At 51.6% G+C, this 24982-nt stretch overlaps 2 protein-coding genes and 1 long non-coding RNA gene across 5 annotated transcripts in view; 1 reads left to right on the top strand and 2 right to left on the bottom strand.

Moving 5' to 3' along the window:
* Window positions 1-385: 385 nt before the first annotated feature.
* On the bottom strand, window positions 386-13009 carry LOC133050005 (uncharacterized). Of its 3 annotated transcripts, XR_009691514.1 has the most exons (5): window positions 12776-12934; window positions 10994-11118; window positions 1753-1870; window positions 1026-1170; window positions 386-526 (listed from the first exon to the last, which is right to left on the bottom strand). It is a non-coding gene; the product is annotated as an uncharacterized LOC133050005 (long non-coding RNA). The 3 variants fall into 3 exon arrangements; XR_009691513.1 differs by lacking the exon at window positions 12776-12934 and adding an exon at window positions 12945-13009 and having other exon boundaries at window positions 386-1170; XR_009691510.1 differs by having other exon boundaries at window positions 386-1170.
* A 6825-nt stretch (window positions 13010-19834) lies between these two features.
* On the bottom strand, window positions 19835-20830 carry LOC133052497 (collagen alpha-1(I) chain-like). Its single transcript, XM_061137441.1, has one exon. The coding sequence runs from the start codon at window positions 20828-20830 to the stop codon at window positions 19835-19837; it is 996 nt and encodes a 331-aa protein (XP_060993424.1).
* Window positions 20831-20987: 157 nt separating this feature from the next.
* Window positions 20988-24982, top strand: part of CMIP (c-Maf inducing protein) — a 203473-nt gene continuing 199478 nt past the window's right edge. Inside the window, exon 1 of the mRNA XM_061138137.1 lies at window positions 20988-21329. Within this exon, the coding sequence (XP_060994120.1) occupies window positions 21033-21329 (297 nt within the window). The 5' untranslated portion in view covers window positions 20988-21032. The remainder of the gene's footprint in view (window positions 21330-24982) is intronic.

Raw genomic sequence — 24982 nt, forward strand, 5'->3', positions numbered from 1 at the left:
CTTCATCTGGCCTTTCTTACTCAGTGCATCTTAATGATGGTCTCATAACTACGCCTGCCTCATTCTTCTAAACAGCTATTGGAACTCCACTGTATGGATGTACCAGTTTTTATTTAACTGTTGCCCTCTTGATGGATATTCAGGTTGTTTCCTACCATTTGCTAGTTCCACCAGTGCCATAAAGACCATCTCAGTGATGTTTCTAAGCAGTTATATGTGCCTATCTGTATGGAAAACTGCCTCTTTCTTGCTTTTGAAAAGATGATACAAAAAAAAAAAAGATGAAAAAAAAAAAAGATGATACAAAGGGATTAAAAACTAGCTTTAATTTTTGAAAATCTTCCCTTATCCCCACTACACCCACCACTCTGCATATTCCCTTCCAGCCTGATCCTCAATCAAGCATTTTGCCAAGTTGTAGACACATCTTTATTCCATCCCGTAAAACACAGCGTATCTTGTCCGAGTCTTCCATGTTGCTGCACAGCCCTCCATGTTACATCTCTGTGGTCCCACGACAGTGTCCCTGGGCAAATGGGTCATGATGTACGAAGCCATTACCCTCTATGGACTATTCAGGTTTATTTTCTCTTCTAGATAATATTGCAGGGAACATTTTCTTTCCAGTAGCTTTTTATTTTATTTATTTATTTTTTTGTTCCAGTAGCTTTTTAATGATAATAAAAAGAGAGATAATTTCCTTAGAATGGATTTCCCAGCATAGTATCGTTCAGTCAAAGGCTAGGAACAGTTTCATGGCACGAACTGCAAGTTGCCAAATTGCTTCCCAAGGAAACAGCCCTCTAGACGCCGACTCAGGTGGCAGCTGGGTCTGCCCGCCTCACCAGCCCTGACTCAGTGTTGAGCCTTAGCCACTCTCATCCAAAAGAGCGTGCTGTGGGGCCTCAGAGTTGCTCTGATCTGGCTGCCCTTGATTTCTCTGTGCTGCTGTGGATTCTTTAAGCCCTGTCTTGGCAACTGGGCCTTGATCTGACCACTTCACCTCTCTGATCAGATTTCCTCACCTGGAAAGCGTAGGGTGACCCAACTGTCCCAGTTTTTCCGGGATGTGAGACTTTCAGTGCTGCAGTCAGGCATGTCCCAGGCAAACCCAGACAGGTTGGTCAGTCCAGTAATGGTCGGATCTTGCCAGGGCCCTGCAGAGACTTGCTGTAAGTAGGAAACCAGTCAATTGAACGCACAGGCCCCCCAGGTTCCCAGAGCTGACAGGCACACACTGAGTGGCACTGTGTGTGATTCATGGATGGTTCAGATCCTGTGTGCCCAGGAGCTCTGCTTTTCCTGGTGCCCATATTCCCAGGACTGGGCGTTTTTTAAAAACTGGAAATAGAATAAAGTGGTGCTTTCATTGTTTCTGTGACAGTTACTCTGCTGCGGCTGAGACACCCACAAATCATCTGTGCTTGAGACAGTCTCTGGGGAGCCCCCGGCTTCCCCTACATAGCCTAGTGTCCCCCACCTTCTTGGGCCTGCTCCCCATCTCTCAGTCTAGACACCTGGCCTCTCTGAAGGTCATTTGCTCCCTGTCATTTGTGAAGCCAGTAGGTAGGAACCCCCAGACCTGCCTCAGCCCCCCAGGAGTCCCTTCAACCCCCTCCCCTATGTGTGCAGGGGTGGGGGTGGGAGTGGGGATTCTGGCTGCTCCTGAGGTTAACCATTTTCCATACATTTGTTTCCTGTTTGAATTTCCTCCTGGGCCTTTGTGGGTTTATGGCTTTGGGATTTGCATACCTTTTCCCGCTGGAAACTGGGTTTCTCTTGTCTTGCTGGTAGCTTTTTTCTTGGTATATTTTTGTTCTTGTTTTTCCTCTTATCATCCTGTGAAACACGGATCTGAATTTTTCTGTTTCTTTATGAAAAAAAAATAGAGAAAATTGCTATGTTGTTTTGTACCTTTTGAAGTCTGTGTGTTTGCGTGCATGCATGCTCACAGATGTGGGTAAGAAGCCGCCTTCTGAAACTCACCTTGTGTGCTGTGCTGTCTGCTAGGGAGAAGGTGGGGGTGGATGCCAGAGAGGGGTGTGAATCAGGAAGCATTTCCCCAGACTCTTTTTTTTGCATGTAGTTTTGCATGGGCCCCACCCCTGCCCCTCACCTAGCAGGCACTCAGCATTCACTGAATGCATGAGTCTTACCTGATTTCTCTTGATCTTTGTAAAGAAATACTCTAGATGAGACCGAAGCTCCTGTCTTCAGGGGGCCCTTTTGTATCCAGGTTTCCTCTTCCCTCCCGGAGATGTATCTCCACTATCTGTAGTTTCTCTTCCTATGCCTGTTTTCATACTGTTGGTGTTTGTTTATGCTTGCAAAAACTAGAGCTAGCGTTTTGTATGTTTCCCAACTATATGTAAATGGTGTGATGTCGTCCGTTTCACTCTGCAGCTAGTTGGCGCCGACTGCTTTTCATTTCATACAGGATTACATCGGGTGGGTGTCCCACAATTAATGAGCCATTTTTTGGTTGGTGGCAGTATACCAGTAAATTTGGAAAACTCAGCAGTGACCACAGGACTGGAAAGGGTCAGTTTTCATTCCAATCCCAAAGAAAGGCAACGCCAAAGAATGTTCAAACTACCGCACAATTGCACTCATCTCACACACTAGCAAAGTTATGCTCAAAATTCTCCAACCGAGGCTTCACCAGTATGTGAACTGAGAACTTCCAGATGTTCAAGCTGGATTTAGAAAAGGCAGAGGAACCAGAGATCATTGCTAACATCCAACATTTGGATCGTGGAAAAAGCAAGAGAGTTCCAGAAAAACATCTACTTCTGCTTCATTGACTATGCCAAAACCTTTGACTGTGTGGATCACAACAAACTGTAAAAAATTCTTCAAGAGATGGGAATACCAGACCACCTTACCTGCCTCCTGAGAAATCTGTATGCAAGAAGCAACAGTTAGAACCAGACATGGAATAACGGAATAGTTCCAAATTGGGAAAGGAGTACGTCAAGGATGTGTATTGTCACCCTGCTTATTTAACTTATATGCAGAGAACATCATGCGAAATGCCAAGCTGGATGAAGCACAAGCTGGAATCAAGATTGCCGGGAGAAGTATCAATAACCTCAGATATGCAGATGACACCACCCTTACAGCGGAAAGCGAAGAGGAACTGAAAAGCCTCTTGATGAAAATGAAAGAGGAGATGATGAAAATGAAAGAGGAGAGTGAAAAAGCTGGCTTAAAACTCAACATTCAAAAAACTAAGATCATGGCATCTGGTCCCATCACATCATGGCAAATAGATGAGGAAACAGTGAGAGACTTCATTTTTTTAGGCTCCAAAATCATTGCAGATGATGATTGCAGCCATGAAATTAAAAGACACTTGCTCCTTAGAAGAAAAGCTATGACCAACCTAGACAACATATTAAAAGGCAGAGACATCACATTGCTGACAAAGGTCTGTAGAGTCAATGCTATGGTTTTTCCAGTAGTCATGTACGGATGTGAGAGTTGGACCAGGAAGAAGACTGAGCACCGAAGAATTGATGTTTTCAAATTGTGGTTTTGGAGAAGACTCTTGAGAGTCCCTTGGACTGCAAGGATATCAAACCAGTCAATCCTAAAGGAAATCAGTCCTGAGTATTTATTGGAACAACTGATGCTGATGCTGAAACTCTAGTACTTTGGCCACCTGATGCAAAGAACTGACTCATTGGAAAAGACCCTGATGCTGGGAAAGAATGAAGGCAGGAGGAGAAGGGGATGACAGAGGATGAGATGGTTGGATGGCATCACTGACTCAATGGACATGAATTTGAGCAAGTTCCAGGAGCTGGTGATGGACAGGGAGGCCTGGCGTGCTGCAGTCCATGGGGTTGCAGAGACTCGGACACGACTGAGCGACTGAACTGAACTGTATTGGTTTCCCAGGGCTACCGTAATGAAATATCACAGGCTAGGTGGCTTAAACAACAGAGATGTATTCTCTCACAGCTCTGGAGGCCAGAAGTCTCAGATGAAGGTGTTGGCAAGGTTGGTTCCTCCTGAGGGCTGGTGGCGAGAATCTGCTCCAGGCCCTTTCTTCCAGCTCCTGGTGGCCTCAGGTACCCCTGGCCTTGTACATGGCATTCTCCATGAGTCTTCCTGCTACTTTCTGTCTTTTCTGTCTCTCTGTCCAAATTTCCCCCTTCTTATAAGGATACTAGTTCTATTGGATGAGGGACCTCATTTTAACTTAATTACCTTTTTAAAGAACGATCTCCAAACACCGTCACATTCTGAAGTACGGGCGTTGGGACTCCAGCATGTGAATCTGGGCTGGGGCACAGTTCACCCCGTGACACCAGTGGAGCTGTTTGTACCCACACAGGCTTGCCAGCCGCACATAGACCTTCCTGCTTCTCAGGGTTCTCAGCTGCTGACATTGTCAGAATTTTTCATCTTCTGGAGAAGGCACATGTCACTGTCATGTAATTTGTCCCCTCTTTTCATGTGTTGTATGTCTGCTTTGGTGAATCCCCCATTCATACCTTGGCCCATGTTTGCAGCTGGAGTTAAGAGTGTCTTCCATACTGATTTATAGGACTTATTTGTAGATCCTCGATACAACCCTGCACTGCACAGCTTTTCAGCTGGTCTCTGGCTCATCTTTACACTCATTTATGATCTCCTTTGGCGCATAGAGGGTTTTTGTGTTATTTTTTTTTAAATCATCTCAATGTAGCCAAATGCTTCAAGCACCAATGTTTATCTTGTTTAAGAAATCTTCCCCTATATCACCATCATGGAAATGCTGTCTTATATTTTCTACTAAATAATTTCAAGCTTTGTTTCTCACATTCTGGCCTTGGTCAACCCGGGCTTTATTTGTGATGGATGAAAAAAAAATCTAATTTTGCTTTCCCCGTTGGATTGGTGATGGCTGGACCCATACTAGCTGGTTTCCCTGGTGGGCTGAGGCCCCAGCATCCTGACCCATGATGTCCACATCCATGGCACACTGGGATTTTCCTCTGAAGGGCTCAGTGCTCAGAGCAGGGCCGTCTGTGCCTGCTCCCAGGAGGAGCCCAGCTGGAGCCCACAGCGATGGCTGTGCCCTGCTGGAAGAGGCTGCAGAGATGGATTCTAGTTTCCTAGGGTGGCCATAACAAATGACTGCAAATTCAGGGCCTTGAAATGACAGACACATTTTCCTGTCATAGCTCTGGAGGCCAGGAGTCTGAAGTCATGGCATCAGAAGTGTTGATTCCTTCCGGAAGCTGCAAGAGAGAATCTGTCCCAGGCCACTTTCTGAGCTTCCTGTGGCCTTTGGAGGTTCTTGGCAATCATCGGCCAACAGATGGGTCAGTCCAGTTTCTGGTTCGTCTCACATGGTCTCCTCCTCCATGTCTGTGTCAGTTCCCCCTTCTCTCCTAAGCACTGTAAGTGGGTTTAGGGCCCACCCTAATCGGCAAGGATGTCACCCTGAGATCCTGTATTACATTTGCCAAAACCTTTTTGAAAGTCAGGTCATATCCACAAGTTCGAAGTGGACATGGCTTTTGGGGGCCACCATTCAACCCACTCTAGGTCTTATCTGTAGTGGGAAGGTGAGTTTCTACTCACTGGGGCAGCAAAAGTGGTCCTCCTTCAGCAGTCGCTTTCTCTCACTGACGTGCACTGCCTTCTGGCTCCCTTGTTGGGTGATCTGGGAGCCCGGTCTGCCGTTTTTCTTTTGTTCCTCACCAACTTCCAAGTCCAGTGATGAGTTATCCCACTTCTGGAAATGTGTCTTAAGGAACTGACTCAACAGTGTGAGAAAAAAGATCTTGTTGTTGCCTTGTTGATAATACTGAAAAGTTGGACGTAACCCCCAGGAGAGGAGGTAATTACTTAATTACGTCAATAACACTTGTTCATCACACAGACTAACTGAGAGACTTAGAAGCAGCTGGTAAAAGGAAGGAGCAGGATAAGAGTGGACGGTTGCCGCCTCCCTGGTGAGGGGGATGTTCCACTTGTGATGACCCAGAGGGCCACATAATGTCAGTAAGGAAGTGGACACCCAGGGAAGTCTTGGGTGTGATAAGCTGGTCTGAATCCATGAGACTAAGCTATGAAGGATAAGTTTTCTCTGGTGGACCAAGCTGAGCCAGGAAGGAGGCTTCAGGAGGAGGGCAACCTGCCGAAGTCTGCAGGAACCTCCTTACCTTGCTGGAACCCATGACCGGCCGCCAAAATCACGAAACATGACAACACGGAAGGGTGCCTGATTAGATGAAAAATACGGCATAAAAATTGATTCAGAGAAGTGCCTAGAAAAATAGAATTGCCCTATGATCCAGAAATCTTACTTCTGGGCATCTACCCGTAAAGAAAAACAGGGATTCAGAGAGATGTGTGTCCATCTGTGTTCATAGCAGCATTATTCCCAGTAGTCAAAAGGTGGAAAGAACCCAAACGTCCATTATCCCCAAATAAATGGATGAACCAAAGGTGGAAAGAACCCAAACGTCCATTATCCCCAAATAAATGGATGAACCAAGTGTGGTCTATCTATGCAGTGGAATATTATTCAGAGTTAAAGAGGTAGGAAATTCTGACACACATTACATTGTGGATGAACCTTGACGATGTCATTCTAAATGAAGTAAGCCAAACACAAAGGACAAATACTATATAATCCCCTGATATGACGGACCTGGAGCAGTCAGATTATTCATAGAAACAGAAAGCAGAATGTGGTTGCTGGGGCTGGTGGGAAGGGGAGGGGAGTTAGTGTTTAATTTGGGAAGTTTCAAAGTTCTGTACATGGATGGTAGTGATGGTTGTGTCACAGTGAAAAACACAACACTGCAGAGCTTTGTTCATGGAACAGGTGGTTAAGATGGAATACATTATATGTATTTCACTACAATTTTTTTAGGGAAAGGATGCCTAGTATAGTAGCTGACTGGCTGGGGGAGGGGGTGTTCAAATCCCAGCCACGCCTCTTTGTGCATTCTTTTGTCCCTCTGGCTTTATTTCTCCTGCTCAGATGCTGTGTGGCGGTGGGGGTCCTCTGCCCTGTGGGAGGCTCCGGGCAGCAGGGACAGGCAGGCCTTCACCAAGTCACATCATCAAATACGGGCATGGATTTCCTCTCAGTTATTAGGTCTATGACCTTGCACAAGCTGCCTCTCCTTTCTGAGTCTGTTTCCTTGTCGGTAGGAACAGGGACAGTCACATGACTGATGATAAAGCATGAGTGTCCTCTGAATGGCCCAGGCGGGAATGCTTAGCTGAGCAGGCCCTCCACAGGGGTGAGTTCCTTTTCCGGAGTTCCACGTCAGAAAGAGACGCATGTGGACAGCGCTGACATGATTCGTGTTGCCCATGATGGACTCAGGCAGTATATATCCAGGTATTTTAAGTCATGTACTATCCTTTTATATGCCCAGAAGGTCTGGCAGGATATTCACCAAGGTGTGAAGAACGGGTGATAAGATGGCAGCTAGGAATTTTTTTCCTTAATCCCAATTCAGGGAGATCTTGAGCAAATATCCTGGCACCTCTAAACCTCAGTTTGGTTTTCTCAGATGCAAAATAAGAATGTGTTTTTCTTTTTAATGCTTTATGGTGGGAATGTTCAACCCTTCACCAAAGAAGAAGAAATAGTCTAGTGAACTCTACTACCCAAGAATGAAGAGTTAGCAATAAATTGCCAGTTTTATTTCATCTCTGCCTCCCCACCTTTTCTCCTGATGGTTATTTTTTTTTCCCCTGATGGTTATTTTAAAGCAAATCCCAAACAAAGAAACTCTTTTAAAAAAATCACCACAATACCATTATCACACCTAAATTTTTTTTTTTTTTTTTGCTTAATTTTTTGGTCACACCACACAGAATGCAAGACCTTAATTCCCCAACTAAGACTGGAAGCCACACTCGCTACAGTAGAAGCTCAGAGTCTTAATTCACCGCCAGGGAAGTCCCTAGGTAATTTAAGAAATTGATTTTTTTAAAGATTTTAGGCATAGGGACTTTGGTGGTCTAGGTTAGGGCTCCATGCTTCCACTGCAAGGGGCGCAAGTTTCATCCCTGGTCAGGAACCTGAGATCCCATATGCTGTGTGGTGTGGCCAAAAATTTTTTTAAAAAATAAGAAAATTAAAAAAAAATTATCTAATATCTCATCAGTGTATAATCATCCTTGATTGTCCTGTGAATGCTTTTTAAATTTGACTTGCTTGAATCAGGAGCCACAAGATCCACACATTACACTTGCTTGATATATCCATTTCCCGAGAGTTTTAATTGGACAGTTTTCAAATGTCCAGTGAAGGCAAAAGGATTTTACAGCGAGCGCATGCATAACCCCCAGATTCAACCACTGATGTGTTACTGTCCCGTGCTCACCCATCTCCCTGTCTCTCTCTCGTTAGTAGTACTTTTAAATCTTTTGACCTAAAGACTATCCTTGCTCTCATGTTTTTTCCTTGCCATTTATCTGTTGAAGAAATCATATCATTTGTCCTGTAGAATTTCTCATTTGAAGATTAAATGCACTGTATGCATAGTGCTTAAAATGTCATAGGTACCTAATTAATATTCATTATTAATTATTTTGTTCTTTATCTGTATCTTCTGGTTTTTCCCAATGAAAATATATCCATTTTGTGTTAAAAAAAAAAAAAAAAAAGAGAGTTTTAAAAACGTCCCTGGGCTGCTAGACTTTTCAAAGCTACATTGGTTTGTAGCCACAAGGGGGTCTGTCTTCACTTTGTTTGCTGGGCTCGCCCTGCCCCCTAGGCCCTCAGGAAGGACCGCCAGCCCTGGGCAGTGGAAGATGGCAGAATGAGGGAATGTGGAGGTGGGAAACAGAGCTGGAGGGGCTCAAAGGAAAGGTAGGGGGGAGTCTGGGGTCCAGCAACCTGGATCAGCCCCTTCCCCTGGGCTGAGGGCAGTGACACCAGGAGGGAGGCCCAGAGGAAACGCTGCAAAGTGTGAAAAGCTGCAGAAATCCCGGGAGAGCGTGGAAGCAACAACACACATCATTAGGACGCAGAGGGAGCATACAGCTTGGTTTCGAGGGGCTGGGGCAGATGGAAAAGAGAAAGATGAGCCTCTCTGGGGATCTGACTCCACAAACTCCGACACCAGGCAGACAGATGAGAAATACACAGGAACCGGCATCCTCCATGAGCCGCTAGAGGAAGAAAAGCAGGAGACTGGTGGTAGGGAGCTCTCGGAGGAGGGGTCAGGAGCTCCAAACCAGGATTTGCACTCTCCCGACACCCATCACCTGTGTGGTCCTGGGTAAGGCTCCCTCCCTTCCCTGAACCTCAGTTTCCCCCACCTGCAAAATAGGAGGGGTGAACCAGAAGCCCCCTAGAGGTTTCTTTTCGCTCAGGCAAGGCCAGTATCCCATCTCACTGACTGCTCCCTGGGGGTGAAGGAGGGGGTCATAGCTGCTGGGATCTGGATGTGTTGGTGACTCCTTTGGCACTTTTCCTTTCAAGAAGGTAAACAGCAAGTCCAGGCTCAAAACTGTGAGTCACCAAGTCAAAGTACCAGGTGAGCTCAGGCTGTAGCATACACCATCCTGGATTCCATTCCTCACCCTGCCCTTCCTGGCCTGTGATCTTAGGTAGCATTCCACAAGGGACTGGTGATGCCCGTCAAGGCTAAAGAAACGGGCCCAGCCGGCTTTTCCTGAACCCAGATCCCAGACTTCTGAAAAGCGGTTAATCGTTGCAGTAGATTTGGCTAATTCACCTCCAAGGAAAACCTGCTGAATATTTTTAGCCAAACCAAACAGAAAAGTGAATAAATATAGAAATAAACCACTTGCCTGAATCCCTGGCCCAGGACCCAGCCACCTGTCAACCACCACCATTGTGAAACCACAAGGCCAGAGGTCACACCAGCCAACTTGCATGTGTGGGTCGTTGTCATCCACGCTAATGAAATTCATGAGCCTATTGTGAGCTAGGTCTAGTGCTATTCGGGTCTAGTGCCTCTGAAGTTGCCTGATGACACTGGTGCATGGTGGAGAAGCTCAGACCATGGAGCCTGAGCACAGGTTCCCTAAGTGCCTCGCCCGGAGTTGAGTCATGCCCCACCCAAGGTGCCCCAGTGGGTCCTCCCGAATCACGGCAGCTCCCTGGGAACTGCTCTCATGTGAGCTTGAGGACAGGAGGGCAGACTTGTGTCCATGCCCATTCCAGGGAAAACAGGATGAGCAATGCCCTCTGGGGCTTGTAGGAGCCGGGAGTGAGTTGTGGTGAGAGCTGGTTAGGGCAGAACATAGCAGCACTTAAGGCGGCCCGCTTTGGGCTTTGTAACGGGTCACATTGTGCCCCTCCAAAAAGGTGGCCAAGGAGGGGTTCCCTGATGGACCAGTGGTTAGGACTCTGTGCTTCCACTGGCAAGGGCCCGGGTTCAATCCCTGGTTGGGGAACTAAGATGCCACATGCCACGTTCATGGCCAAAAAAAAAGAAGAAAGAAAGGAAAAAAAACATGTCCAAGTCCTAGCCCCCAGTACCTCCGAATAAAGACTGTCACTGTATTTGGAAATAGGTTGTTGCAGATGTAGTAAGTTGAAATGAGGTCATGCTGGAGTAGGGTGGGCCCTTTATCCAGTAAGACTGTGTCCTTAGAAATAAAAAGGGGAAGTTGGGGGCACAGGCACACGTAGGAAGGATGCCTTGGACTTGAAGGCAGAGCTTGGGGAGATGCCCCTGTGTACAAGCCAGAGATGGCCAGCAAACCCTCGGGAGTGAGACAGGCGCAGAACAGACACTTTGGCCCTCAGACGACAGCAACCCTGCTGAGCCTCCAGAGCTGTGAGAGAAGATGTCTCTGCTGGGCGAGCCCCCCAGTTCATGGTGCTCTGTGACAGCAGGGGTTTGGGTGGCGACGAGCCAGAATCTTGGGTTGGTGGCCTCATCTCTGGGAGCCCTGGGGCAGGTTACTTTCCTTCTTTGAGTCTTGGGCCTAGAACCCAAGGCTCAGGGGGCCCATCTGGATAAAGCCCAGCCAGGTCCCCCGGATGCGTTACCTGGACATCTGGAGGTGGTGGGAAACTGGAAACGGTGCTCCCTTACCCCTGGAGACTGGACTGAGTTGGCCATTTTGGGCCCAGTGCCAGACATACAGCAGAGGCAGCCGGAGTCCCATGAGGCACTGGAACAGAATTCGAGAGAGATCAGGACAAAAGACGGAGGAGAGAGAAGGCTTTGTGCAGACCCTGCCTCGACTCCTGTTCCTCCCGGGGCCTGGCTGTTGCGTGCTGGCTGGGTTCTGACGTGTATGTCCTTTCCGAAGACTCTCCTTCCTTGAGGTGTCACAGAACAGTAGACTAGCTGATCTCTTTGCCTGTCTTTGGAAGTGCTTTGAAAACTGTAAAGTGGGGAACACGTTTTCTCAGCGACAGCCACCTTATTGAACACCTGTTGCATGCAGGTAAAGAAGCTGTAAGTCCTGCCCTAGGTGGTCCAGGCCAGGGAGGCATCACAGGGCGGCGTGGAGAGGCAGTGACAATGCTGTCATGCCTGCCCACCCCCCCGCCCCCGCCCAGTTCAGAATGAAACAGAACTGCCAGCAGAGTTCCAGTGTTTTCTACTGTCGACTATAAGAGGTTTTGTGAGACGTCAGAGATGGCATTCATCCCCTTCCTCATCTTTTTTTCTCTTTTTGAGAAACGTGAGCTAACAGCAAAATTATGAAAAGCATAACTGGGGCTAAAACAGGCAGCACTGGGAACTCCCTGGCAGTCCAGTGGTTAGAAGTCCAGGCTCTCACTGCCAAGGGCCCGGGTCGGGGAACTAAGATCTTGCATGCCATGAAGCATGACCCAGAAAAATAAAATAGGCAGGGACTTCCCTGGAGGTCCAGAGACTAAGACTCCATGCTCTCAGTGCCAAGGGTCTGGGCTTGATCCCTGGTCAGGGAACTAGATCCCACACGCTGCAACTAAGAGTTCACACGCTGCAACTAAAGATCCTGCGTCCTGTAAGATTCCGCACTCTACCGCGAAGATCTGAGTGCCACAACTAAGACCTGATGCAGACAGATGAGTAAGTAAATAAATATTTAAAACAAGTAAAATAGGCAACGTGGTAGGGTGGCTAAGAGAGGGAGTCTAGTACTAAACTGACCAGGTTCAAGTGTGACCTTGGGCAAGTTAATGAACCTCCCTACTTGTCAATTTCCTCATCCATACGATGGATACAATAAACCCCACCGCAATTTCGTGAGGATTAATTTAAAGGAGTCAACACAGGCAAAGTGCTTACACCAGTGGCTGGCACATAGTAAGACAAGTAGGTATTTGCTATTGTTAATAAAATAAATGCATAAGGTTGGGGAACACAATGAAAGAAGTGGTTATTATTTGGGATAAGACGTTTCTTAGGGGACTGTCCAGCTCACAATGACCCACCTGACCATCCTCACCTCTAAGGAGTGGTCACCAGCATCCATATTCGGACAGCTTAGCTCAGACACTGGCTGGGGTGGGCATCTGGGCCACCTGAGCAACTAAATTCTTCCCTTAGAACTGGACCAAAGAAAGAACTCCCAGTAACTATGTATAACTTTGTATATGTAATTTTTCAGTGGTCTCTTGTAAATGCATTATCATATTTTCATAATTTAAAAGATAGAAAGAAAGAGCTCGTAGATTGTTGATCTCAGCGGGTCTCTTGAGGGTCCCCTTCTGTCAGGCTGAAGCGATACAGCAGAGCAAGTCTGGATGCAGGGTAAGAAGATGCAGAGAGAAGCAGGCACACGGAGCCGAGAGAAAGCCCCTGGTTTCTGGCTGTTTCTGAGACCTGCCTACCTTTATGCCCTTGGGGGTCCTGTGAGACACCGTTGGTTCCTTCTAAGCCATTTCCACTCTATTTGAGGCTACCCCGATTGGTTTCTGTTGCAGCCGGGGTCTTGGCGAGCACCTTGATGCTGCAGCCTGCCCTCCCCTCGTTTCTCTGAATCTGTGAGGGTCTGCTCACCAGAGCTACAAGAAAACGTCCACTCCTCTCCCTTCAGCCCAGGCAGACTGCAGTTTCAGTTTCATGGCTGCCATGAAGTTCAGTTTTGTGGCTGAAGAAAAAAGGAACCAGGAGTTGAGCAACCTGGCTTCCCTACCATGCATTGGGCACTTCTTCCTAAACCTTGTTCTGAGCACTTTACATGCATTGTCTCATTTGCTTGATTGTGACTATTAGATTGGATCTCTGTTTCACAGATGAAGAGATTGAGACTTCTGAGAAGTTAAGAGGTTCAGGTAAAGTCACCCAGCTAAATCAGGTGGACAGCTGGGATCCAAATCCAAAGTTTGTGCTTTCAGCCTCCTTCCCATCCCTCCTGGAGCCCCTGGATTCCATCCTCCTGTTCTTCTGCTCTGGGATCCTGGACAGACCCTTGATCATGTCTCAGCTGATGAAAGGGGGTGTGGCTAGGTTTTGGAAGAGCCACACATACTCCACACATGTTAACACGCCCCCGCCCCCCCATACTTCCTTTCCTTGCTTCTTAGCAACTGACTCAGAGCGGATGGAGGGGAAAGAAGTGAGGTCACATTTAAATTGGTCAATTTGAGCAGCTCACCGCAAAGGCTGGTGTGGGAGAGAGATGCAATTAATCTGAAAAACACAGTGGTTTTTATTTTTAAAAATATGATCCGTGGCCTTCAAACCTCTGTGCGGCTGTGCCAGGCATCCATTTCCACGTGTCAGCAGCAGCCTGGCATTTCATAAAGTCCCTGTGAATTTTTTAAAAAATGAATGGCATTTGTTTTCTTTTTTCAAAAGTAAAACAAATCAATACATGTTCATTGTAGAAAATTTGGGCTTGGGGGGTGGGAAGAGAGCAGAAAGAGGACAACAGTATTTACCCGTAAGTGTTGCAGCCGTGTAATGGATAGATTAGTCAGCCACGAAAGGAAGAGACCACAGTACATGCACCAACATGGATGGATCGCCAAAAGTGTTACGGTGCGTCAGAGGTCAGACCCAAAGGAGGACGTATCTTCTGACTCTATACGAAGTTCAAGAAGGGGTGAAACTATCTATAGTGAGAGAAGGCAGATGGGGGGATGTCTAGGCCAGCAAGTGGGTGGCTGGGATCAACAGCAGAGGAGCAGAAGAAGCTTTGTTTGGGTTGTGAGAATGTTCTATATTGGTGTTTTGATTCGGGTGGTGGTTACTGGGTTGTAGACCTTCACCAACACTTAGCAACCTGTTCTTTTTAAACTGGTGACTTTTATTTCATGTAAATTGTATTCTGATAATGTTGATTTCAAAAGACAAAAGAATGACTTATAATCCCACCCACTGCAGAGATAACTGCTATTAAGGTTTTGGTGTGTGTATGTAAAGCAATTGACTGTGTGTAACAAAGATTAGTTTTAGATAAATGTTCAATCCTCTGTAATACATTTTTTTTTAAAATTAACCTCAGGGACTTCCCTAGCAGTCCAATGGTTAAGACTTCACCTTCCAATGAATCTGGTACAGGTTTGATTCCTGGTTGGGGAGCTGGGATCTCCACCAAAACATAAAAAAAAGAAGCAATATTGTGCCTCCCAATCCCCCAAACTAGAGAAGTAGGGCGTGTGGCAGGTCATCACTCAGCTACCCAGTATCACAGGCTGCTAAGTAGGAAACGGGGCTGCCATGCCCCCTCCCTCTATCCCCACCCATGAGCCTAGAAAATGGGCTGACTTCACATCAGCTCAGAATCGGGAGGGGGGGGTGTTCCCTGACTTCAGGATGAAAACATGACTCCTCTCCTTATACCCGGAGAATAAGCACATTATTTGATCAGTACATTAAATGCCACCAGTACAGAGTGTGTGTTCCGTTATGCTGGTGTCTCATGCCTGTTAAAAATAAGGCTCGGGAATACTCTCCTGGATGATGTAATTTTGAGACAGAGTTTTCAATCGGAGCTTTGGGAGTGTCCCCCCAAAGCAGCAGTTCCATGGGGTAGCTATGAAATTAAGAACAAATAATTCTGCTTCTGGCACCTGGCATATGATTACAGGCATAGCTTCGTGCCATTAAGGGGCTCCAGAAACATGACTCCAAACAGGTTGCATCTCATTTCATCCCGTGGGTTCCTGTGTTCCTTGACAGCCTGATAAAGCTGGCTCTGAGTTTCCTCCGGCCCCTGGGAAGTGGCATCTGAGGAGGGACGTGCCGTTGCATGAGTGTGGACAATATAATCTCCCCCAGACCGTGAAACACAGGATGCCTGGGGAGCAGCCTGTACCAGCTGAGAAGGTGGGAAAAACATTTTCCTTCAAATCCAGGGTTCTCAATCAGGGCTGATTCTGCCTTCCCAGTGACATGCAGTAACGTCTCAAGACATTCTGTTTGTCACAAATTGTGGCTGGTCTTGGCATCTATGGGTTAGGGCCAAGGATGCTGCTTAACACCCTCCAGTGCCCGGGGCAGCTGTATGCTGCCAGGAATGATCCAACCCTTAAATGTTCATAGCAGCCATAGTTGAAAACCCTGCAAAGACCCTGCTGTATTGAGCGTCTGTGCTCCAGTTGTTGGGCAGCATGATCTTGAGGAAGGCTGTAATCAGGGCCTTGGAAACATGGGTTCAAAAATGGCAGTGGCAACATGAAAATACAATGCTTATTCTATGTGCTCACCCAGCGCTGGGCTGTGAGCTCATTTAATTCCTATGACTCTGGGAAAAGGTGCTGTTATAATTCATTTTACAGTAAATCAAACAAAGATACACACACCTGGTAAATGGAAGGGCGAGGAGTTTGTTTTCTTCTCGACACACTTTTTTGAGGGGGCGAAGGGGGAGGAGGGGTGTCTGAGTCCCCTCACTCAACTATGAGCCCTGCGAGGGCAGCATCTTGTGTGATCTGGACCTATAGTTCCCAGCAAAGTCCTTGGCCCTCAGTAGGTGCTGACAGGGGTTTAATGGAATTGAATGAAGGCAGGCAGGAAGCAGGGCAATGTTGCCTAGTGGTTAGAATGTTGGCATTGCAGTTTGATTTCCAGCCATTCAACAGATAACCGTCGTGCAGCTTCTATAGTCCAGAACAGGAAGGGATCTGTTGGAGCTGACCTATGCCCGCCCATGAGAGCTGACTGTTTTTCAGGAATTTTGCAAGCTGGTTGTCAGAGCCATTAAACAGGATGGAATTAATATCAACTTACATTTAAATAAATTATATCTTTAAAAAGGTAATAAAACTCATCAGTTCGGTCCAGTTCAGTTGCTGTCATGTCCGACTCTTTGTGACTCCATGAACCGCAGCACACCAGGCCTCCCTGTCCATCACCAACTCCCCACTTCCTAATTATTTTACTAGCATTTCTGTTCTGAAGGTTATTTATGCCTATTTCAGGGGTTGCCAAACTTCTTCAGTAAAAGGGCCAGATAGAAATATTTTAGGCTTTGCAAGCCCTGAGCTGAGACCCCTCTGCCCCTGTTGCATGTCCCCCGGAATGTTGTATCTGTAGGGTGGAAACACTCTGCAATGGGGTACATCTCTTCCCAACTCTCCATGTTCAGCAAGTCCTGCTGATAACCTGAAGATGGCCGTGGTGGGAATATTTCCACTAGGGAGATTGTCGAATGCTATAAATCAGCACCCCGCCCCCCTCTTCAAGCTAATGCTTGAACATTCACCAGCACACCGCTGGACACAGTGACGGGCAGAACTGGAACAGATCCTGCCCTCTTGGAGGATACAGTGTGTTGGGTTTGTGGAGCATTTCGTGGAGAGGGGAGGAGGGAACTGGGCAAAGGACCTATGGGCGTGTGGTAGGTAAAAGCAAATGCCTAGGTGGCCCTCTCCCAGGGCTAGTCATCAGCTCTCGTGCTCTCCTCCCCACCGGGGACTTTGCCACTTCCTCATGTCCCTTTGTGGGCTTCCAGGGCAGCAGGTCTGTCTTTCCCCTCTGAGTTGGCTCTAGGGGGTGACCTGAGGGACCTCAGGGTTGAGCTGCGAGCTGTTTCCTGCCCGCTCACTACATGTCCCCAGCGTCTAGCAAGGAGTAGCATCTTCACCAACATGGCCCTGAGTGAACCTGTGGTATGCTGCTGATCCAAGTGGAAGAGGAACTTGTAGTGAGCCGGTGAGAGCAGAATGTTGCTCTTTGGGACAGGCTCAAACGAGGAGGGGCTGCCAGCAAAGATCGGAGAACATGGAAGCTTTGTCTGGTGATCTTTGTGAGTCAACCGGCCTGTGAGCCTTAGGAGAGTAATGGGGTCATGACCTTGTCTGTCATTCCTACTGTTCCATGACCCTTTCAGGTTTGATGCCAGGAGGGTGACCTCTAAGGGACTTGCACTATTGCTGGCAGAATCTGGACCCCTGTGACACCGAGGATGACCTGGGTACCTGAGGCACTGGTGGAAACTCAGTGGGCTTGTGTCTCCTACAGAGGTTGGGGGGCTGCAGGGAGGGGGCTTCTGATGGAATCTGACAGCTGGACTTACTCATTTTTAGGTCAAGAACCTAGGCCATTGGGAGGTGAGGGACTCTGTGTATCACTGAGCATAAGCCAACCCATCTCCTCGCAGCCTCGCTCACTGACCTCGGTCTATGGCCTAAGCAACAGGGCACAGGTGAGTCTGACCACAGGTCACTGTGTATTTGCTTGCAAGCACGAGGGCTACTGTTGACCATGAACTCCTGCTTTCAGTTTCCAGGGAACTTCTTACAGTATCTTGTAGGCTCCATGTCACTGTCAAACTCAAACCAAGAAATATTATTGAAAGATATATTGATCAAATTCAACACTTTTCTTCCTGAGCCTCAGAAAACATTACAAAAGGAGTGGGAAAAACATGGTCAAACAGAATTTTGGGTCAAAATCCTGGCTAAGATCCTCATGTTTGTCTAAACCTCAACTTCCTCATCCTTAAGATGGAGATGGTAATTTCTGTCTTCTGGGTTGGTTGAGAGGAAGAAAAGAGAACAAATATATAACGCCTCCAGCATAGTACCTGGCACTTTATCATGCTGTTTCTGTTCAATGCTTACAGATCAAGCACCATATCAAGCAGTGCTGAGGAGGTCTGGATGAAATCTTCAACTGCATTCTGGTAAATCTCGTTCTGCTCAAGTTCTGCCCCATGAACGGGGAGAGGAGGGTCCACAGATGTCCCTCAAGTGGACAGCAGCTGCTTTGTCTGCCATTGAGCCTCCCCACTCATGATTTCCTGTTGCATCCCATCACCTCCATCCTGGGTACCTTCGGCAGCCTTTCCACTAGCCTCCCTGCCTCCAGGCTGCTGCTTTGCAAACCTTGTCCATGTCCTGCTGTGTGTGGCCCGTGGCCTGGATGAAGGTGACATCTACAAGTCACTCCCCTGGATGGCCCGTGTGGTGGCGTCCCACTGCTCTCAGGGGAGAGTCTGGTCCCCGGGCCTGCACTTCAGGGCACTGCTTGCTCTACCCCTGCTCACCTCTAGGGCCTTTGCCCTGCACCCCCCGGGCTCTTTGTATGCTGTGGCAAAACGCCTGCCATTTCCTGCACGGGCTGAGGGTCTTCCCTGCTTCCAGGAGCAGCTTTCCCTGATTCCTAATGACCACCTGGAGTCAGGACATGTCCACAGTGCCACAGCACATACCCGCAAACCTCTCCCCACCCCACCCCCATTCCTGTAGTGCCATGAGCAGTATGGTCATTGTCTTCACATGGCCTTAGATGCTGAGCTTCGCACCTGGGCCGGGTCCTGATGAGCCACATGAGGCTGGCAGCCTCTCTGTATCCTTACCTGCAGGAGGGGATGGTGATGGGTCAACCCTGTGTCATAGTGTTGCTATGAGAAAGAAAAGCTGTGTGCATGCTTAGGACACCGGGAATTATCCCTGCAATTGGCAAACAGATCTAACCCCCTTAAATGGGCTTCCCAGGTGGTAAAGAACCCGCCTGCCAATGCAGGAGATGTAAGAGACGTGGGTTCGGTTCCTGGGTCGGGAAGATTTCCTGGAGGAGGGCATGGTAACCCACTCCAGTATTCTGGCCTGGAGAATCCCAGGGACAGAGAGGAGCCTGGCAGGCTACAGCCCAGGGGGTCACAGAGGGTCAGACATGACTGAAGTGACTGAGCACACACAAACCGTCTTAAAGCTATGGCCTAGGGCTGTGTCATCAGTTAGGGGCTCCAGCTTGACTCTTTCTTGTTTGATGGTTTTCTTAAGGCTGCTGAAGTTCAGAACCTGAAGGAGAAAATTTACCAGCAGGTTGTAGGGCATCAGTGAATTCCCCATTTCCCCACCTCACTTGCCTCCCCAGGGCTCACAAGAGAACAGCTCTGTGCATCTATCTCCCGGGCAGCCTGCAGGTGTCTTCTCTGCGGAGGGACACACATCCCGCCCTGATTTCCACCCGGGTCCCAGCCCTGGCCAGGCTTGGGTGAGAGTCTTTTGGGGAGCCCTAATCTTGTGTGTTCTGGAGTGCGGGGGAGGGGACAATCCCCACTGAAGGGCTGCCGTGGACAGACTTTGGCATTTATGATGCAATTAAACGCATGCTCACACACCTGTGTGTCCACTTACAGAGGCACCTTCGCTAAGCAAAAAGGCACAGATCTGGGGGTTTTAATGCTATTGACTGGAGAAGTGTGTGGATGTGAGGAACCCAACCCCAGAGCTGAGCACTGGCTACCTCTCCTGATGGCACAAAGGGACCGTTTCTTGTTGCACAGCTGGAGTGCCCCTGTGACATGGCAGTTCCTTCGCCGAGGGTGCATCCAATATGGTTCTCTCACAGCCCTGCAGGGCCCGGGGATGCAGAGAGAAATGACCCGGACTGAAGGGGAGACGAAAAGAGGTCAGGGCCTCTGGGGTGCAGGCAGAGGGGGCGCCCATAACGCTGGAGAAGGATTCTGTGTCTAGGTTCCTATTAGGAACTGATCAGACTCCAGGAGGAGAAGGGAAGCGAGGGGGGATGGTGGCTGGGGAGCCTGTCCCCTCCCCCGAGAAGCTTGAGGACCCCAAGGGCAGACAGACATCTGTAAATGACCAGGAGGCCCGTGGAGTCCGACTGGTTGAGCCAGGGCTTGTGTGGCTCATTATTCGGATACTTGACGGGACATTTGCAATTTGAGGGAATATCTGTGTCCCGTGGCCATCCAGGTGGGTGGCCAGAGCTGGGTGAGGGTGGAGGGTCAGCTGGCCATCCAGGTGGGCGGCCAGAGCTGGGCGACGGTGGGGGGTCAGCTGGCCATCCAGGTGGGCGGCCAGAGCTGAGCGGGGGTGGAGGGTTACCTGGTCATCCAGGTGGGCGGCCAGAGCTGGTTGGGGGTTCCAGGTCGGGCAGCCCTCCCCCAGCATCTCCGGCCCAACCTTCCCCGGCCCCGGCCCCAGCCACCCGCGCGGACCGCTCTCGGGCCGGGGCCGCTTGGGCACCGGCGGCGGGGGGGGGGGGGGGGGGGGCGCGGCCCGGCGTGACGTCAGGCGCCCCGCCCCCGGCCCCCGGTTCCGGGCGGGGCGCCGGGGTCCCGCGGGCCAGGCCGCCCCCGCCCCCCGCCCCGGGGCCGCCGCTCCCGCCCGGCCGCGCCCGCCCCGCGTCCCCCCGCCGGCGGACCCCGCCCGCGCGAGGCCGAAGCCGCGGCGGCGGCCGGCGTTGCCGCCATTGACGTCAGAGGGCGGGCACATGACCCCCGGGGACCAATCGCGCGCCCGCCGCGCGGCTCCGCGAGCTCCCCGCCGCGCCGGCCCCCGCGGCCCCGCCGCACACTCGCCCGCGGACGGCCGCCCGGACACACGCACCGTGCACACGAGCGGGCGGCGGGCCCGAGACACGCCCGCCCGCGCGGCCGCCCGCCCCCGCCGCCGCCGCCCCCCGCCCGCCCGCGCCCCCGCGTCCCCGCCCGCTGCCCGCCGAGCCGGTTCGGCCGCCGCGAGCATGCACCCGACGAGCTAGGAGGAAGCCGGAGCCCCGCAGGAAGCCCCGCGCCACCCGCCGCCCGGGCCCCGCCCCTGCGGGGCGCCCCCAGCCCCGCGCCCGCCGCCTTCCCGGGGGCTGGGGGGGTGCGGGCCGCCGCCCGGGGGGCCCCGCCGCCCCGGCAGCCCGGGCCAGCCCCTCTCCCCGCTTCCCTCCGGCCCGGCCATGGATCTGACCAGCAGCTCGGGCGGCGGCGACCCTCGGCAGATCGAGGAGACCAAGCCGCTGCTGGGGGGCGACGTGCCGGCCCCCGAGGGGACGAAGATGGGCGCCGTGCCCTGCCGCCGGGCCCTGCTGCTGTGCAACGGGATGAGGTACAAGCTGCTGCAGGAGGGCGACATCCAGGTCTGTGTCATCCGGCACCCGCGGACCTTTCTCAGCAAGATCCTCACCTCGAAATTCCTGAGGCGCTGGGAGCCGCACCACCTAACGCTGGCCGACAACAGCCTGGCGTCCGCCACGGTGAGTCGCTCTGCGCGTCGGCGCGCCCGCACCCCCGCGCCTCCCCTCGGGGCCCGGGAGGCGCCCCCTCCCACCGGCCGCTGCACCTGGAGCTCGGGGCCTGCCCGGCGCCGGGGGGGTGGTGGTGGGGGCACCGGGAGAACCGGGCACCCCTTTCCCCGGCTGGGCTCCCGGCTGCATTGTGGATTCCGGCGGGCCCCGGGAGACCCTGGAATTCTGGAGAGGATCTGGCCCTGTCCCCAGACTGAGCATTCGGGCACCTCCGGGCCCAGCGCTTGTGTTCCTTACGGCTGGGACCTTGGGATAGATCCGAGGCTGGGCCCCGATGGTGGTGAGGGTTCCCTTTCTGAAGGCACATCTGGATCTGCGCCGGAGGGGAAAACAAAACAATTTAAAAAAAAGAAAAAGAAAAAAGCCCCAACAACCTCAAAACCCCAAAACCCAAAAAATTTCCAGAAGCCAGTTCCTTTCTTTGCTCTACCCGTCTTTTTCCTGCCGGGGCTGGCAGGCAAAACTGGGTGCTTCCCTTTCTGAGAAAAAAAAAAAAAAAAAAAAAACACCTCGTTGGCAACACCGGGAGGGTGGAAGTGGAGGGGGAGGGGCGGGGGTCCCGGGTTATCTCCTCCCCACCGAGGAGGGTCAAGTTTCCCTGCGGAAGCTGGCTTGTGGGCTCTGGTGTTGCATTGTCTGTGTAGTATTTTGTACGTGTGTTTTGTTGCTGGAGGTTGTATTTATGTTATTGTTTTAAAATGTATGGTTGGGACTGGGTCACCCTGATGAGAGGGAGAGAAGTCGGGGATTGGTTTCTGAAATCAAATCTGCAAGGTGGAGAGAGAGGGCTGTGGTGGGGTCGCTGCGGGGGAGGGTAGCAGGCAGGAGGTGAACAGGATGCTTTGTGTTTTGAAACAAGGACAGTTTAAAGCACCAGCTCTGCTTGGGCCCCAGCCTTGTTGGGTGCAGGGTGGTGTGTGGTGGGGGGTGTCCCATCCTCTCTGGAGAGGTGGCAGGTCTTCCCCAGAATGCAGTCTCCCCTGGGATAATCGTGATCCTGTTTACTAAGCCTGTGGGGCGGTGGGGGTGTGCTGAATCCAATGCCTGCCCACACCTGTGCCAAGAAAACCCAGCCAGGAAGCAGGGTGTCACTTACACGACATGTCACAAACGTGTAGTGTGTGCAGACGTACCCCCGGCGTCCATGTTCCCTTGGCAGTGTGTCACAGGCCATGACACATGCTCCAAGGAATGGGGAGGGGGGAAAAGTTAGCAGAAGAAACCATACTCCTTGAAACTGCTCCCCCCGCCCCCCCACCTCCCGAGAGCATTGAAACACACGAGGACTCTTATTCTGAATTTTGGGTCCGACGTGCTCAGAACACCTATTTTTTCTTTCCTGTGGGCACGCTGGTGCAATCTGCAATGACCGCCTTCTCGGAGAGGATCCTGGGTTGCTGTGAAGCCTTCCAGCCCCAGTTTCAGGCTCGCGCACGTTCTCAAACCCCGTCCTGAGCCCCAGGCCGCGGCATTTGGCTTTTCATCTGACGGAGGGGGAGCCTCGGAAAACCCGCCAGCACACAGCATTTTAGACTCAGCCCTTAGTGGTCCCCTGCCTGGGAGTCGCAGCCTCCAAATCTGGCTTCAGAGTTTCCCCCTGGCTGGCGGTGGGTGAGGGGAGGGTGGTCAGAGTGGGGGACTTTTATCTTTCTTTCTGCCACCCCTTAACATGAAGGGGAGCTGGGGAAGAGAAAGTGGCTGGGAGGCACAGTGGCCCTCCGTGGGAAGGACGGGCCCAGCTCCTGTGGCCCCCTGGAGGAAGCCGGGCGCTGTTCTGTGCTGCCCGCGGTTGGGGTGAGCCAGCCCTGGAGGCGCAGGGCGCCCCTCCCCCTCCCTGCCCTCCCCCAGTTTACCTCTGATTGCTCAAGAGGTGTGTTTTGTGGAGAGAGAGAGGGGAGGAGGCAAGGGTGAAGCCACTTGCGCTGGACTTCTCAAGCAGCCAGGGTGCCCTCACCGCCACCCCCCACCCCCCGCCACCACACCACCTTCCCCAGCTGAGGTGGATGACACCTTCCCCTGCCCAGGCCCCTCCAGAGAAGAGCCGTGATTTTCTGGGCCTGGGGGCCAAGGGTCAGATGCGGCTCAGCAGAGCCGTGCCCTGGGGTTGGGGCGAGGGGGGAGCTCCGGGCCGGTGTGCCATGGGCTGCCCCCCTTCTTCCTGTCAGCAGGCCCCGCTGGCAGGGGAGGGGTTGTCCCTTACTTTGGCCACGGTGGGCTCCAGGGGGGTGCGCGGGTCTCTGTGTGCCAGGGCTCGCGGGCACTGACTGGGGCTGTTGAAGCAGGCCCGGCCTCGGCGGCGGCCTCCAGGGCAGAGGTGGGGTTGGCGGGCACCGTATCCCATCACCAGACACCTGGCCAGTGGTGGTGTCCAGGCCCCCGGGAGGGAAAGCAGCCCCAGGGGTTTCCCTGAGGCCCCGGGCGTTATGTAATCTCTCTGCGTTTTAGAGCATGGCCCAAGCCCTCGATTGAGAAACGTTAGCCCAAATGAAACAAAGGTGAACTTGAGTGTAGTTCACTACGGCGGCGGAAAGCCCCGTGCAGCCCAGCCTCGAGCTGCTGGTGGGGCAGTGTTTCATATCGGTCTTAGCCTTCCATCAAATGTGCATCGACCTTTCATTAAGCCGTCTACACAGCTCCTCTCAGAACCATTTGGTAATTATCTGGTTAACTGTGTGGGCTTCAGGCACAAGACTCAGAGTGATTGATCTGGATTCAAACCAATAAACAAACCAAATACACTCTTTGCCGAAACCCTCTTTGTAGTCTGTCTACGCGATCCAATTAGCTGGATGGTGGTCAGAGATACAGACCAGGCATCCAGGGCCACAGCTGTCTCAGGCTGGGGGGTGGTGTGGGGGGGCGGGGAGGCGCCCAGACTCTCAGTCCCACCTGGTGGGCAGCTCCAGCCGGGTGCCCCCCACCCCCCAGGTGGACGGCCCTCTCTCCTTTCCCTGTTGGGGAGGTGGGCTCAGCCCGGGGGGGGGGGGACGACCCCCAGGGGGCCGGCAGAGGATGGGGTGGAGGGTGGCAGCCTCCTCCCCTGGCCTGGCTGTAAACTTTGCCTCTGGTGGGGTCAGGTTGGAGCTTGCCCCCGCGCCTATCTGCTGGGCCGGTTACTGATTAAATCCTTGCAGAGTCAACAGTGTGCCTGACATGGCCGGTGACAGCGCCAGGCCTGATGCACTGTGTGCAGGAGACTTTGGATCCGGAAGACTCATAAACAAAGAGGGGAACACAAAGGCGACAGTGACCCGGCTGGCCGCCCTGGGGGGTGGGCGGGGGTGCTTGTGAGGCGCCTGCCCCTCCCTGGGGTACACATGGCCGCACCTTGCGGGGGAAGGGCCCATCTGCCCAGGCTGTGGCCTGCACACGGCGCCTCCTTGCCGTTTCATGTCCAAACTTCCCAGTCTCCCGCCTCCCTGGGCCTCTCGTGGCTGCTGCCCACAGCGTCAGTGGTAGCCAAAGGCCCGGAGTCCTGCAGAGGCAGGCAGGATTCGGGTCTGAGGGACCAGAATCCATTTTGCTGTTGTCTTGCCTGGGCTGAATTTGATCACCTGCTAGGCATGTTTGTCCGTGGGAAGAGGGCTTTGTCCCTCTGCTTT

This window comes from Dama dama, chromosome 4 (assembly GCF_033118175.1).
Source record: "Dama dama isolate Ldn47 chromosome 4, ASM3311817v1, whole genome shotgun sequence".
NCBI lineage: Eukaryota > Metazoa > Chordata > Mammalia > Artiodactyla > Cervidae > Dama > Dama dama.

Coding starts and splice junctions, on each gene's coding strand:
- LOC133052497 (XM_061137441.1), bottom strand. CDS start 20,830: ATGCTCGCGGCGGCCGAACCGGCTCGGCGGGCAGCGGGCGGGGACGCG.